Source organism: Melospiza georgiana, chromosome 29 (assembly GCF_028018845.1).
Source record: "Melospiza georgiana isolate bMelGeo1 chromosome 29, bMelGeo1.pri, whole genome shotgun sequence".
In the NCBI taxonomy this organism is placed as follows: Eukaryota; Metazoa; Chordata; class Aves; order Passeriformes; family Passerellidae; genus Melospiza; species Melospiza georgiana.
Genome location: NC_080458.1, coordinates 6,330,669 through 6,346,724, shown reverse-complemented (window position 1 = coordinate 6,346,724; position 16,056 = coordinate 6,330,669). Strand labels below are relative to the sequence as shown.

At 53.0% G+C, this 16,056-nt stretch overlaps 1 protein-coding gene across 1 annotated transcript; it reads left to right on the top strand.

The window, feature by feature from the left end:
* Window positions 1-8,345: 8,345 nt before the first annotated feature.
* On the top strand, window positions 8,346-15,966 carry RACGAP1 (Rac GTPase activating protein 1). Its single transcript, XM_058042113.1, has 17 exons — window positions 8,346-8,359; window positions 9,480-9,568; window positions 10,085-10,287; window positions 10,624-10,760; window positions 10,961-11,030; window positions 11,245-11,298; window positions 11,996-12,073; window positions 12,176-12,293; window positions 12,444-12,574; window positions 12,984-13,148; window positions 13,600-13,695; window positions 13,877-14,075; window positions 14,298-14,403; window positions 14,658-14,790; window positions 14,875-15,010; window positions 15,241-15,349; window positions 15,636-15,966. The coding sequence occupies exons 2-17, from the start codon at window positions 9,484-9,486 to the stop codon at window positions 15,709-15,711; spliced, it is 1,896 nt and encodes a 631-aa protein (XP_057898096.1). The 5' UTR covers window positions 8,346-8,359; window positions 9,480-9,483; the 3' UTR covers window positions 15,712-15,966.
* The last annotated feature ends 90 nt before the right edge of the window (window positions 15,967-16,056 follow it).

Below are 16,056 nucleotides of genomic sequence, written 5' to 3'. Positions count from 1 at the left end.
TCCTCCTGCTGCTCCTCACCTTTGCATCTGGGTGCCCCTGGTCTGTTTGGGGGCTGAGTTTGTTTTTTGCAGCCCTTTCAGGGTTGTTTCTACTCTTTTTGCATCCCGGAATCAATCAGCCGCATCTTTCCGGAATTGTGGACAGCACCTTAAAAACCAAAGGCGGATGGAAACCCTGTGGAAAATCACCAAGATGGGCGTGTGGCTTCATTAGCTCCAGCAATTAGCATGAGGCAATGCAAAACCACTGGCTCCTGCTCAACCACTGTCCTGAAACACTTCCCCTGTGCACAAATTCCACCTTGGGCGGCTCCTGCTGTCCCCACTTGTTTCACCCAGTGTCCAGAGAAATCTTCTCCTGGGACACACAGAGCCCTGGGGCTGCTGCCCTGGGCTGAAGGGGCTGAAGATGCTCAGGCTGGATGGACCTGAACGTGGAAATATGGGGCAGAAATCAAACAAACTCATTCCACAGGGCACAGGGTCAAGCACGGATCTGTGCTGCCCAAGGCCGTCTCTCCTGGCTCCTTGCTCTCTTCCTGCTCTGATATCTGTATCAGAAGCTGGTTTGGAGCTACCTGAGCAGAAATGCCCCTGTTGGGCCACGCTGGTGTTCCCAGAGCTGGCACCCTGCTGAAGGCCCAGGCCAGGAGCAGGTCATGGCACTCAGGTGCGTGTGCACAGGTGAGATCCTGGGATGTGCCGTGTGCGGCACAGGAACCCTCAGCCCCTCCCTGCGTTCAGATCCAGCCCAGCTGCCCCATTCATCCCACACCATTTCTCCACCCGCACTGCCCTCCTCGGCTTTGCTGGTGGCTGTTTGTCCTCGTGTCCTTGTCGCTGCCATGGGCCCCGTCTGGATCACTTTGTCTTTTATTCCCTCTGACACTGGTTGTGGTCACAACAAAGCTCATCTCATTACGGAAATGCTGAGGGTAGCTGGAAGGGGAAATGGATCCCTCCATCCGGGCAGTGCCAGGTCGGCTGCACAGCAGGGCTGGAGGAGCTCGCGTGTCTCGTGTGTGCCAAAGCCCCTCCAGCATCTCGGGGGCGTGGGAGCCAAAGGGTTAACGCTGCCGGCATCCTCAAACGGCACCGATGGGAGCAGGAGCCTCTCCATCTCCGAAAGCTGGCAAACAAATTAAAGCAATGTTGCAACTAATGCGTTTCTTTGCAGCAGAGAGGAGGGGAAGAGCGGCTCAAAGGCTGCGGAGACAAAGGCGGTGCAGATGGGTGCTGGGGACCCGCGGGCGCCACGTGCGCCGCTCCCAGCTAAGCTCAGATTTGCTGCCACGGCTCCGTGACAGCGGCTGGAATAACCTGGGGAGGATTTATGAGAGCCACGGCAGGGCCAAAGGGGGAGCCTGCCTGGAAAGGGCTGTAGCTGGGAATTACTCTGGCCTTGATGCTCGTGTCCCATTTCTGCGGGAGGGATTGTGCGGTGCAGGGGGGGAATGTGGCCCTGGATGCTCCAGGCAGAGATCAGAGCATCCTCCTCCCAGCAAACACCCGATGCAAGGCAGTCCGGCATCTCCCACTTGGCTTCCTGCGCTTTTATTTGCATCGAGGAGAAATTAAACAGAGAGATGCAAATCCCCTTAAACAATTTAGCGAAGCTGATGGCCCCGGTGGAGCCGGGTCTGGGGCTGATGGGTGCCAAGAGGGACGAGGCTGATGTGTGGGGGAGTTGGGCAGCTGGACCCACAGCCATTGTCCAGGGGCTGCTGCTGCCCCCAGCATGGCCTTGTCCTTGTCCCCTGTTGGCAGGAATGACACAATTCTCTGGAAGGAGGGGCTCAGGCCCATGCAAGGAGCAGATGGAGCCCATCTTGAACGTGCAGTCTCAGCAAAAGAAAAGCCAATAATCGAGTTAATTACAGACGTTATGTGATCACTGGGGATTCCCAGGGGATGCTGGCAATGGAGCAGCCCTTTGCTCGCCATCCACAGCCAGCAGGGCTGGGACACCCAGCCGGGGCTGAGCTGCTCTCCCTGGGGATGGATCATGTACAAACCCCCTGGATGGCCTGACCTGCAGCTCTGTGCTTATGGGGGCTCCATCCATCCCTTCCCCTGTGCTTTTCCTGGCTGTGTCCCCCGGGGCAGACCCACAGGGTGGCTGGAAGTGCCCAGCAGTGTCTGCTCTCCCCAGGAGCTGTGCCTCTGACTGTGCAAAACGCGACTGTCCCGAGGGCAGAGCATCGCCTGCCTTTGTCTCACTGCTGAGAGAAGCTAGGAGAGAAAGTGCAGCAGCTCCTCGGTTTAAAAGTGAATTTTTACTGGGCTTGAAGGACTGCAGACCCTTTACCTGGAGCCTCTGGGGCAGCTCTGCCCTGTCCCCCAGCCCTGCAGTGTCTCATCGGTGACACAAGGGACTTTGCAGTGGAAATGCCTGCCCGGAGGCAGCTCTCAGCCCAGGCAGCCCGAGGATGTGGATGTGCTGGTTTGCCCTCTTGGTGCCTGTGCTCTGCTCCCCATCAGCTGAGCTAATAAAGTTTGGACTCGTTAAATCCACAAATGGTTTCAAAGTCGATTGCCCTGGGCTGGCTCGCAGCTCCCGCCCACCCCTCCCCTCGCTCTGCCGGGGAGATAAGGATGGCAGTGGCTTTAATTCCTCACTTATGCATCGACTGCCAGTTCTCCTGTCCGCTCACCCTTGATAAATATTGCACAAAGATTTGGCGGCCAGCGTGCCAGAGATAAAGGTCCAGTCCCACCAGATCTCCTTCCTCCGCGCCTTTTGTCTCGTTATGTGTCCAATTTGTTGAACAACCCACCTGCTGCAAGAGGCTCTTCCCATCCCTGCTGCTGCCTCGGATTATTGCTAAACCTCTGTGTGAGCCTCCAGCCTGGGCTGGGAGCTGAGGGCTGGGGAGAGGCGCTGTCATTTCCAGGCCTTGAGCTGTCATTGATCGGGGATCAATAGCGGAGCTGCCTTGGCTCGGCTCTCCAGCCTGGCAGGATCCTCATCGCTGGCGTCATGTGGGGGCCGAGGCACTGCCGTGTCATCTGTGAGCCCATCCCTGGCAGCAGAGCCCAAACCAGGACTTGGGGATGCTCCTGTGCAGCAAACCTACAAAAGAGAGGGTGTGCCAGGGGTTCTGGCAGGGTTTAGCCTTGCTAAAAATCCCCCTTTGCACCTGGGAGCTGGGTGAGCACGGTGTGGGGTGCCAGGCTGCTGCTGGGGCTCTGTCTTGCCCCGTTTGGATTTGCTGGAACTGCCTCCCCCAGCTCGGAAACCCTTGAGGTGCTGAAAAGGGGTGCACGAACATCTTAGGGAGATGCAGCACTGATGGAGCTGCTCAGGGGATGGGGTTGTGGCACGGGGAAGGTGCCCAGCACTGCTGGTCCCTGCAGGACTATGCACACAACAGCCCTGATGCTGCAGCTCCTGCCCAAGCCTCAAATTTCAGGGCTGCTGGAGGCACAGTCAGAGTCCATTGATTGGGGTGGAGAGGGAGAAACAGGAGGGAAGGTCTCAAAGAAACCTGAGTATGAGTATAGATCTGCTTGGTGGCATGTTAGAGCTGATATTCCCCCTCTGCATCCTCATCCTGAGCGTTGTCTCTCTTATGAGGAGCTCAAATTAAAGAAGAGGCGATTGCTGCTGAGGTCTGGATGTCTTTGAGCTCAATGTGGCACATAAGTCTGTTACTCCTGCTGGAAGAGCAGCTGTCCCAGGCAGCTTCAGGTGCTATTTAGCTTCCAGGTCTCTGGACTCCGCAGCTTGGCAGTGGCTCTGACAACATGGCTTGATCACTATCGTTTCTAAATCCATGAGAAATGTCATCCGAAGTGCAACAAATAACGGTCTGATTATCTGCTGGATCCTAATGCTACTCCCTGGAGATAACAAGCTGCAATTTTCCCCCTGGGCCATACAATAATCGCCCCAATTACTCCCAAGCAGTGGTTATTAAACTCATGGCACCGCTTTAGTTTACAAAGCAAAAATCATTAACCAGGTGTGTGTGTGTGTGTTTGCTGTTTGGCTGGGACTGACCGAGGCTGTTCTCGCTTTGTTCTGGGAGAGGAACTCCTGGTGGCTGTGGAAAACCTCCCTGGCTTTCCCGCTCTGTGTGGCACAGTTCTGTCAAGAGCCTCCGGATGATCGACCAAATAAAATGCAGTTGGTGTCTGTTAAAGCTGGGGCTGGGTGTCCCGGAGGATGTAACCTCCATCCAAGTAGAACGTGGAGGGATTTAGGGAGATAGCGTGGTTGGCAGAGCTGGGATGTGATGGGCATTCCAAACACAGCCCAGGCCTGGCAGGAGCGGCCGTGCTGCTGTGCTGGGGCTGGATTGCAGGTGGGAGCTGCAGGGTGACACCGGGGTCCCATGCCAGCACAGGGTGTCACCCACAGCTCCATCAGCCTCCAGGCAGAGGGGACAAGGTCCCCTCACCTTTATCCCAACAAGACCCACGCTGTCAGCGAGGTTTGATGTGGCTCTGCACACAAACACACCGTGGCTCGCTCGGACATGGAGCTTCCAGCTGCTCAGGGAGGAGAACGGAGCGAGCAGAGGGAGGGATGACCAGGACAGGGAGGCAGGCTGGTGAATTATGCATGACTCCAGGAGGGGAGCGTTATCTGCACGGACAAAGGCCTGTGCCAGCAGCCCGGCTCCGCTGTACCTGTGCCTTCCTTCGCCTGCGCTTTATCTCCGCTCCCAGCTTGTAATTCAGCCCAAATATCAGAGGAAGCTGCAAGATTAATTTTCTCTGTTTGCATGGCAAAGGAGAGGGGACATGCTCTCACTCCCGACTCCCAGCTGGTTAATCCTCCGCCAAGGCCTGCCCAAGGAAAAGGCAAAAATTTATCAGTGTTGGCAAGTCGCTGGCGTGGGGAGGGGTGCTGGAGCCCGGGGCCCCCCATGAGCAGGTTGTGGGCACTCACAGCAGGCTTCATGTGTGGGTAAAGATTGGGGGGCACTAAGAAAATGCAAACCCTTCCCTCCTCCCATTGGGGTCCAGAGGAGGGTGTGGGCTTGGGAGAGCCAGAGTCAGAGAGTCCCTCCGGCGTGGGAGCATTCGCAGCTGTGAGTCGCTCAAATATTTAAGAGATGACAACTGTATTAATACAAAAACTAGATAAAGATCCCTTGAGTTTAAAGACAGAACCATCAGCTCAGCTCTTATTTTCCAGCCCTCTCCCTTAGCTTGCTCCCTGGCTTAAATGAAATCATAAATATCGGCCCACAAAGGTCCTTTGTCACCGCACGCAGCTCCCGGCGACAAGAGGTCATTCATTAAAAGCCAGATGAAGGCAATAGAGACTCCCTTTGTTTTTTAAGGAGTTCAGGACAAGGCCGTGGCTTCTCTGCTGACATTAATGCACCGTTTATGGCGGCTTTGGCTCATCCCATCCAAGTGATCTTCACTCCAGAGTTGATAAAGAAACATCAAGGGTTCTCTCAGGTGGGACATCCCAGATGAATGAACCTGTTTTGTTGTTGAGCTGATGGCAAAACCAGGGCCCCTTTGGCCCCCTCCTCACAGACCCTAGGGTCTGATAATCCCCCTCCTCACAGACGCCCTGGGCTCATCATCCCCCTCCTCCCAGCCCCGTGGGTGATGCTCTGGCCACATTTTGCCCTGCTGAGGGATGGCCCAGGCCCTGCAGCTCCCACCCAGCACATGAGCCTGATGCCATCTGCCGGCCTCTGGCTCTGGCCAGCCAGGAGAAATCAGAAATTAATTCCCTGAAATGTCCATCTCCCTGTGGCTAAACCCTGGCTGCTCTCCCTGCTCAGCCTGATGGATTTTTTCCTCACACTACTGAACAACTGCTTTTTAACACTCCTGCTGTATGAATGCATCAAGAGAAATGCACCTAAGATAATTTTTTTCTCCCTTTTTTTTCCCCGGAGAAAGGCTGTTGTCTTAAAAGTTTCTAATTCCCCTAGCTTCCCCCCGCCTTTTTATTTTTTGAATGGCTGCTTATGAAGACCATCGCGGTCTAACTGGTTTTGGATTAAAAGGAACTTAATAAAGGTTTCCCCTGAGCACAAAGCTGCACAAATGGGTTTGCAATTGCAGAGTTAATTACAGGAGCTGGGCAGAGCAATCGGTGTTTGCAAAGCTTCACCAGAGGATGAGGCTGGCAGAGAGAGCTTTGGCTTTGCTCTCCTCTCTCACTGTGAGGCACTGGGGCAGGTTTCCTCCCATTTTCCCCAAAAGATGGAGGGATGGGGTCGCCAGGGATGCCACCGGGATTGGCACCAATCCTGGTGGCATCGTGGTGACGTCTCAGTGACATCCTGGTCACATCCCTGGGTCACACCCTGGGGTCAGCCAGTGCTGCCCAGTGAAGGGTCTGGGGTGGCTGCAGCAGGAGAATGGGCTGGAGACCAACCCAGCGAGGCTGAGGGAGGAGCTGCAGGAGAATTTCTGCTGCCTGAGAATGTGAAGTGCTTCCGCCAGTAATCGCCGGAATCATCAAATTAGCATAAATTCTATTAACGGTTTCCCAGATGAGACATTTCAGGGCTTCTCCCCCCCCCTCCCTTTTCCTGACACAAACAAAAAGAGAATATAATTACTTTGCCATAAAGCAGCTCCTGAAAAGGCCCTCAGCCCTTCTGCCTTTCTTCTCCCATGGAATAAAGCTCCAAATGAAAGGTGCTGCTGACCTCTGTGCTCTCACCATTCATCAACCCAGGAGGAGAAAAGAGACTCCACAATGGTTTCAGAGCCTGGGACCGAGCAGGAACCCATTTGCCAGGTCCACATCATGGATGGGGGGGTTCTGAGGAGCTTTTTGGGGTGCTCAGACCCTCCTGATTCAGAGGAGGGTTTGGAAGGACGACATTTGAACACATACGGAGGAAATGTAATTTGTGTAGCACAAGCCCAGCACCTACTGCAGTAACTCACAACAAGCACCGCGGGGGCAATCCTCTAAAATAATGTGCTTTTTTATTGGCACGAGATTGCGGATGACAATTGGAAAGAGAACAGAATTTGCTTATGAGCAAAAGCCTCCTTAATTCTTCACAACGACACTAAAACAACTCGCCTGCCTATAAATACAGTCTGCCAATAGAGGCATCTTAGCTGTGAAGATTTAATTACAGGCAGGAGCTGCAGGAGGCCGGGGCTGACACCAAAACAGCTGAGCCTCATCTCAAATTGGGGATGTACCTGCACAAGAGGCTCTCGCAGAGCCAGGTGTGACTTTCAACCTCCACCTTCCTCCCAGACAGGCAAATTAGGCTTTTGGGTGATTTCCTGTACTATAAGGTAATATATCAAGGTCAGAACTTTTCTCTCACTTGGCCATGGGCTCAGAGGATGAGTTGTGTCTCTTCTAGGCCGCAGTTCACCAATAAATGTAGATAATTTTGCCTCTCTTCTTCAAGGAAGCCACTTTAATGCTTACTTTTCCACAGATCTTGAGGCCTTTTACAATCTATTACGAATTAATTATTATTAAGTTAAAACAAACTATATACCCTAAATAAAACAGCTCCAACAAAGCAGCTGGATGATGAGAGCAATCTGCTTTATGAACTCCCCTTTCCACTGCGCAATTTTCAGCATTTAGTTCCGCTTTCTAATTGCTAATATCCATTCTTCAATTACCCGCTGTTTTGTTTCAGATTTAAAAGATTAAAGCACGTTGTTATTTTATGATTATGTGAATTCCCTTTGTGTAATTGTTAGGTTTGGGTTTTATCCGTTTGCATATTAAACGCCTGCACAGGGAAGCCTCGTACGTGGCTTGAAATGGGTTTCGCCTTTGGCACAAGTCGCCGGCTGTTACTCAAATCAACATTTAAAGACGAAAAGCAGGCAAGGCATCGTATTTCTCAAGTGACAACACTCCATAAACAGCCTGGTGCTGAATTTCAACACTCCGCGGCTGCACCCAGCCCCTTGCACTGACCCTTTGCAGAACCAGCACGGGGGATCAGGGCCACACGAGCCTTGTGGCAATAGCTTTGCTGGACATAACAACCAGGTTTGGCCTGAGAAAGGCTTCTCCTGTCCAGAACAGCCCCTCTGGAGGGCGGACAAGGAGCAGGCCCAGGCCTGAGGGGCCCGGGCCCGCCCGGCGTTCCCGTTGCTAAGCAACGCGTGGCTCCAGCCGCCAGCAGCAAAGATGGCGCCCGGGCCCCTCCACGCCCGGCCCCGCCGAGCAGGCGGGCCACGCCCTCAGCAGACATGGCGCCGGGCAGGCTTCAGCAGCGCGCTGAGCGCAGCCAATGAGAGGCCGGGAGCGGGGAGGCGGGGCGCGCGGGGATTGGCTGGCGCCGCGGATTCAAACCGGAGCGCGGGGCCGTTGGGGCTGCGCGCGGCGCTGGGGCCGGAGCCGCGGCCCAGGTGAGGGAGCCTGAGGGGAGCCCGGGGGGCTCGGGTGAGTGCGGGGCTGATCGGAACGGGGCTGGGGACGGGCTGGGAGGAACCGGGGGCTCAGGGGAGTGAGGGGAGTCCTGAGGGCTGGGGGGAACCCTGAGGGCTGAGGGGAGCCGACCCCGGACCCGGCCAGGCCCGTTCCACCCCGGCGGTGTCGGAGCCCCGGTCCCCCGGCTCTGAGGGCGCTCCACGGGCCGGGCTGGTCCCTGCGGCCTCCCGGCCTCGGTGGGCGCGGGGATGGAGGTGCTGGTGCTGGTAATTGAGGCCCCGAGCTGGGCGTGCCCCGTGCTGTGAGCTCGCACGACAAGGGCAGAGCTGTTCCACACCTCGCAGTGCAATTAATAGAGAAAATACCGAGGTATCGGTGTGCGTGTGAAATATGCACCTGTGGAACAGGTACCTCAAAGCCTCCTGTGCTGAGTTGTATTCCCTGCTGGCACCTCTCCCATGTCCCAGCCCCGGCTGCCCTGCCTGCCCCAGCCACCCCTCGCATTCGTGAAGTCATTTCTGTCTTGCTGAGCTGGAGACTTTCCCCTTCGCTGCCTCTGTTTATGCCGTTGTTGCTGCTGTTTGAGAGAAATGTGCTGACTGCTTGAATTTTAACAGCTATTTGCAGGAGGAGCTGTAAGTTAAAATGCAGCTAAATTTAAAACTGTATTAAAATTCTCCAGAATGTTGCTCCTATTTTTATCTTACGAAGTGCTGAAAACTTGCAGGTTTTTAGTGACCTAGATAGTACCAAGTTATTTGTAGACAGGGCACGGGCTGTGCTCTGTATCCTTTTGGAAGGGAAGGACTTGGGATCCCTCATCTTGCCTTGGGTTCTGTGCTGTGCTGGGGGATAGCGGCAGCACTAAGATGGGCACATCTGCCTCTCTCCAAGGCTCTGTTGTCCTTAAAGTGTGGAGGGCTGTGGATTTTCATTCCAAATGAGAAAAAGTAGACGCATATATCTCCATAAAACATGAGTTTTGTTGGTGCAGCTTCTCAAACCCGCCTGAAAGCATTACAGCCAGTAACTCTGAGAACTCTGAGGCTGGTTCTCTTTCCTTTGGGCTGGTTTCTGCTCCGAGGGGGGAGGGAAGGGCTGGGCTGCTCGTTTAGCTGTGGCTTTTTGGCAGGAGGATGGAGATTGCCATGGTGAACCTGCGAGGTCTGTTCGAGCAGCTCACACGCCAGGCTGAGCTCCTGAGTGAAGGAAACGAATGCCGTGAGTTTCATTTCTGAAAAATCTGCTGAAGAGGCTAAAACCAGTCTGATCTGGGTTTTTCCTTTGTGGGGAAAGATCAAGTCCCATCTGAATTTCTGTGCAGGGCCATGTCCTGCTTGTAGCAGACTGGCTTTGTCTCGTGTTCCAGCTCTCGTGGCTGGTGCTGACAGGAAGCTTTGGTCTGAAAAATGGAAGAGCTCGTGGGCATCTCCTGTGTGGCTGGGTTGGCCTAAAGGCTGGGTTCTCCATGCCTCAAGTTGGACATAAGGAGGAAGAATTTCTTCCTGGAAAGAGCAGTCAGGGATTGGAGGGGCCTGCCCAGGGAGGTTTGGAGTGCCCATCCCTGGAGGGGTCCAAGGAATGACTGGAGGTGGCACTCAGTGCTCTGGGCTGGGTGATGAGGTGAGAATGGGGTCTTTTCCAACCTCAGGAATCCTGGAATTCAGTGTGAACAGATACCTGCTGTCAGCTGCTCCTCTGCTTGCCCAGCTAAGGCTTCATGTGTTCCCTCCTCAGAGTTTATCCAGTTAGCCAAGAACTTTGAGGAGAACCGGAGGAAATGGCAGAAACTGGAGCAGGAGCTCTGCAGGTACAAAGATCTCCTGATGAAGACGGAAGCCGAGCGCAGTGCCCTGGACGTGAAGCTCAAACACGCCCGCAATCAGGTGGATGTGGAGATCAAAAGGAGGCAAAAAGCTGAAATGGACTGTGAGAAGCTGGTGAGTAATTCCTGTGTTACCCATCAGCTCTCCAGAGTGGGGAGGCAAAGCGATTAAACCGCATTGATCAGTGGCAAAGAAGGACTGGCACTCACAGGGAGGAAAGGAAAAATAAAAAGCAAGGAATTGGCTCGGCTCCTCGGAGCAGCCTCCTGCTTTGATCTGGGAAAGGAGCCTGGCTGCTGATGGAGCTGAGCTGCCATTACCTGCCTGCAGCCATTAGCAGTCCATTGACACCGGTTCTGAGAGTTTATCTCTGGTATCTCAAGCACTCGGTCGGGTCTTACAGTAATTAAACACAGCGCATCCAGCTGCTGATGTTATCCGTGCTCACAGGAGCGGCAAATCCAGCTGATTCGAGAGCTGCTCATGTGCGATGCCTCCGGCAGCATCCAGCTCAGCGAGGAGCAGAAGTCTGTCCTCGCCTTCCTGAACAGGCCACAGCCTTCTGTGGGAGGTGCAGGCAACAAAAGGTAGGGAAGCAACATTTTATCTGAGGTGTCAGGCATCCATCCAGCTGTCGGCCCCTGTGACACATTCCTCACCCGTGTCAACAGCTCCCCTTTTTGTTCTGCTGTAAAATACGGCTCTTCTGAGTCAGTGGGATTGTTCTGGAACCGTGACTGACTGAAAGCCAAACTGATACAAGCTTCTTCTAATTTTTGTTTTTTAGGCTGTCTACAATAGATGAATCTGGCTCAATTCTGTCAGACATCAGCTTTGACAAGAGCGATGACTCACTGGTAATGTAACTCCGTTTCTGAAGTTCTCCTCCCCTGTAAAGCCCGAGGGGAGGGGGTTGATCTCCAGAGACCCTTTGTGTTTGGATTACTGGGATATTAACCTGGCTGAGCTGATTTGCATTTCCCGAGTGTGCTGTTGGCTCAAATTTGATGAAAGCCCTGGCCAGGGGCTGTGTGCTATTTACCATTAACCAGTGCTGTGTCTTTCCCCCAGGACTGGGATTCCTCAGTGGTGAAAGCTGTCAGGCTGAAGAGGAGAGAGAAGCGGGTATTGTTCAATTGTTCCTGTCACATAGTTGCCTTTGTTCCCCCTGGCTGCCACAATGCCACCATCTGTCACCTCACTGCCACCTGTCCTGACCTCTGAGCCACTAAACGGTCAGACCTCGAATGGCTGCGCTGCTGCTGTGCAGTTTAGATTGAAATTTAGGGCTGATGTCATTGTTTGTGTACTGAAAACGAGTGGAATTCTGTATATCCTGGGTTTTTAGAGTCTGGGGTTTGCAAGAAAGCACTTGGAGATTATTTGCAGCTCCCAGATTAGGGGAAAATTGAAGTTAACATTGTTCTGTTTTGTAAAGGAGCTTGTGCTCATTCTGCATTAATCTGCAGAAGATACAGGTGGGAAAGAGCCTGAAACCATCACCTAGTGGAGCTGGGAAGACTCTGGGACCTGCTTGGTTGCTGGTTTTTGTGTGTGTAGTTCGTGGGTTTGTTGGGGCTTTTTTGCCCTCCTTTCTTAGGTTGGGTTTCTTTTTTTCTGATCTAAATTATAAAGCTGGCTAGGAAAATTTGAAATTCTTCCTGGCACCTCCAAGGTTGCCACGAAGCAGAGGGTCCTCTGAAGGACTTGTCTGCACACACCCCAGATGTGTGATGTGTTCAGTCCTTCCTGTCACCCTGGGCCAGTGTAATGCCAAGTGAGCAGATTCCTGCTTTGAGACGAGGATGTGCTCTCTTTTCAGCGCTCTTCCAGGCAGTTTGCTGAAGGCCCCCCAGCTCCTCAGAAGAAATCCAGATCCATTAGCAACACAGCAGACCAGGTATGGTGGTCACACCTGGCCACAGTTCCTGCCTGTTTCCAGGGCTGCTGGAACTCCTGTGTTGTGTCAGCACTGCTGCCACTGGTGTTTTTGTCATTCCAGGCTAATGAATCCATAGTAGCAAAGACCACTGTGATGGTCCCCAACGATGGTGGCCCCATTGAAGCCATTTCTACCATCCAGACTGTGCCTTACCCTCGCAGGAGCCGCAGGAAGAGTGGTAGGTGCTACATCTCTGTCCTGACACAGCTACACATTATCCTGAAATGTTCCTAATTCCTTCCACGACCTGGGAGCTGCTTCTAATTTATGATGCCCATGCTTTTGGGGGCAGAGGGTGATTCCAGCCTCTTCCGCTTGTGTCTTCCAGGTCCTTTGCAGCCCTGGAGCAGCGAGTCCAGCATAGGCAGTAAGCAGCTGGAGTCCAAGCAGGACACCGATGGCTCCAGCACCCCCCAGCACAACGGGGGAGTGAGGCTGCACGACTTTGTTTCAAAGACGGTGGGTCTGAGGCAGGAAGAGATGGAAAAGCATCTCCTTCCATCTTGGAATGTGTGTGATAAGAGGCTGCCAGCTGTGTCAAGGGAGGTTAGGTTGGATATTGGGAAAAGGTTCTCCCAGAGGGGGGTTATGCACTGAACAGGGGATGGGCATGGCTGCCAGAGCTCCAGAAGAGTTTGGACAATGCTGCCAGGGATGCACAGGGTGGGGTTGTTGGGGTGTCTGTGCAAGGGCCCTGATGATCTCTGTGACTGTCTTCCAGTTCAGGCTATTCCATGATTCTGTGATTAGTCTCAGGTCAATATGACCTGTACCAGTTACATGGATCAGAGACCTGTTACCCAGTTTAATTCCTGCTGAGTTACTGCACTGCACTGATCTCTCCCATCTGTGTGCTCTGGATCACCAGGTTATCAAGCCAGAATCGTGTGTCCCGTGTGGAAAGAGAGTCAAGTTTGGCAAGATCTCCCTGAAGTGCAGAGACTGCAGGGTGGTGGCTCACCCCGAGTGCCGGGAGCGCTGCCCCCTGCCCTGCATCCCCACACTGACGGGCACGCCGGTGCGCATCGGGGAGGTGGGTCAGTGCCCGGGGCTGGGGCTGGCACCAGGGGACCACCCTGGCATGGGACTGCCCACCAGAGGGGCCACCCTGCCTCGGGACTGCCCACCAGAGGGGCCACCCTGCCTTGGGACTTGCTCAGCTCTGAGTCTGCCTTCCCCAGCAAAGCTCCTGTTGCTCAGAGCTGCATAATGACATGCAAATGAGCTCGCTAATGCATCATTGCACAAGCAGGGAGGGGGTGTAGGGGTGTGATGGTAGGAGGGCGTTGAGTGGGGAAGGTGGCAGCTCTGGGCAGGCGATGCAGCGTTGTGCTGATGGATGTGATGTTTCTTCATCAGTCCTGAGAAGAGCAACAATTCTTGTTTTCCGACCATAGATCTTGCTGTGAATTCCTGAGAGAGTATTTTCCATGTGTTGGTGACTGAATCCATCTTTTTTTTTTACTTTCCTTTCTGCCTTTTAGGGCACCTTGATGGATTTTGTCCCTTCTACTCCTCCAATGATCCCTTCCATCATCGTGCACTGTGTTAATGAGATTGAGCAACGAGGGCTGCATGAGGTAAGAAGAAAATGAGGTCTGAAACAGTGCCAATGAAATGGGTTGTGGTGTTAGGGAAGTAAATTGTTGACCCAAATATCCCTTATTTATGGTGTGCATGGGTGACTCAGGTGTGGGGAGAAGGTGGGGATGGAAGAAAGCCAATTGACCTCCTCCTCTGAGCCAAGCTTTGTGCCAACAGACCGGCATTTACCGCATCTCTGGCTGTGACAAGACTGTGAGGGAGCTGAAGGAGAAGTTTCTCAGAGCAAAGAGCATTCCTTTGCTCAGTAAGGTGGATGATATCCACGCCATCTGTGGCCTTCTCAAGGACTTCCTGCGCAGCCTGAAAGAGCCCCTGCTCACTTTCCGGTTAAACAAGACTTTCATGGAAGCTGCAGGTGAGGAACTGCTGTGTGACATCTCCAGCTCTTTCCTGAGGCTCAGTGGTTGTGGTTTTGCTGTCAAGTGAACCAGCAGCCCGTGGTGCTCTGTGGAGCCCTTGTGCCTGAGTTCTGGTTGGGCAGGATACAAGATTATTAGCACAGCTTGAGAAGTTTCTAGCTTTATTTCTCTGTGAGGGAGAAATTTTTTTAGGTCTAAATATTATTTTTTCCTCCTAGAAATCCCGGATGAGGATAACAGCATTGCTGCTATGTACCAAGCAGTTGGAGAACTTCCTCAGGCCAACAGGGACACCTTGGCTTTCCTCATGGTCCACCTGCAGAGGTACATTCTGATGGACAGGGGTTTGGAACCAGGTGATCTCAAAGGTCCCTCCCAACCCAAACCATTCTGTGATTTGGAAGGGGAAGGTCACCCCACTGGTGCTTTTTCTAATTGGGTCTGGTCACTGCTTGTGAGCACAAAGTCTTCATTTTGGAACAAACCTGCTCACTCAGAGGCCAAGTGTGTGTGGGACAGGGCACTTGTATCACAAGTGAAGGGGGAACTACTTTCTCTCCACGTTCCTTTTAATGCAGGGTGGCTCAGAGCCCAGACACTAAAATGGATATCTCCAATTTGGCCAAAGTGTTTGGCCCCACCATAGTTGCCCATGCAGTACCAGATCCTGACCCCATGACCCTGCTGCAAGACACGAAGCGTCAGCCCAAGGTAGGACAAACTTGGGGATTGTCTCTTTTCCAACCCAAACCATTCTGTGGTTCTGTGATCAGTGACTCACAGGTGTCTCTGTAGGTGGTGGAGCGGCTCCTGCTGCTGCCCATGGACTACTGGAGCCAGCTGATGATGGTGGAGCAGGAGAACATTGACCCAGCACACGTGATTGAGAACACCAACGCCTATTCCACTCCACGGACACCTGAGGTCCAAGGTAATCCTGCCTTCTGCTCTGTTACTAAAAACAACTCTCAATCCACACAGCCTGGGAGGCTCTCAGAGCCAGCCACTTCTCACTTCATGGAGGCAGAGGGAAAAGCAAAGTGTGCCAGGAAGTGCCAGATTTGTCTAGTGCTTTTCACAGATGCCAGGGAATGCCTGATGTTCCCTGAATGGCAAAGAAAACTTCAGCTGTCCCCACACTGTGCTGCTCTCTTTTGGCAGTGAGCATCCTGGGGCCTCTCACCACCCCAGAGCACCAGCTCTCCAAGACACCCTCGTCCAGCTCCCTGTCCCAGAGGGTCCGCTCCACCTTCAGCAAGACCACCCCCAAGTAAGTGCCAGGGGGTGCTGTCATGCCATGTTTGGGATGACTGCAGGTGATTTTGGGTGCTCTAGGAGAACTGAGACTTTGGGGACACTCATTACTCAGTGAGCCCTCCCTTGATCTGTGCTGTGGGAGCAGCAGGTTTGGGTAACAAACATCCTCTCATGGTAGGGAGAGGAACATTGTTTGGGAGGTGGGTGAGATTTGGGTGAATGCCTCCTGGAAAAGGGAGAGTGTTGAAGCTCTGTGTCCAGAATTCCAAACTAATATTCTTGTGTTTCTCTTGAATTAGATTTGGGAGCAAAACCAAGTCAACAACCCAGTTTGGGCATCAGGGTAACTTCTTTGCCTCTCCTATGCTGAAGTGAAGACCTGGGAGTTGGTCTTGTCCTGGCATTTGCACACCAATGCTCACAAGTAGAAGAAATACAGATTGTCTCCGTGGCCCCTGGCAGCTTATATGAAATAATGTTTTGCCTTTTATCTTTCAGCTTAACTGAGACTTTTAATGGGATTTTATAGTGCAATTTATTTTTATTATCTAATGCTGTGCTGAATATAGTATTGGTGAAGACAGTAACAAGCAGGATTTGTTCAGTGCTAATCATTAAAAAAACTCTAGAGAATTGGCATTTTCACTAACATCTCTTTTTCTCCCCGTGTGAAGTAGAGCAGTCACAAAATGAGGGTCAGTTGGTTGGGATTTTTAGGAC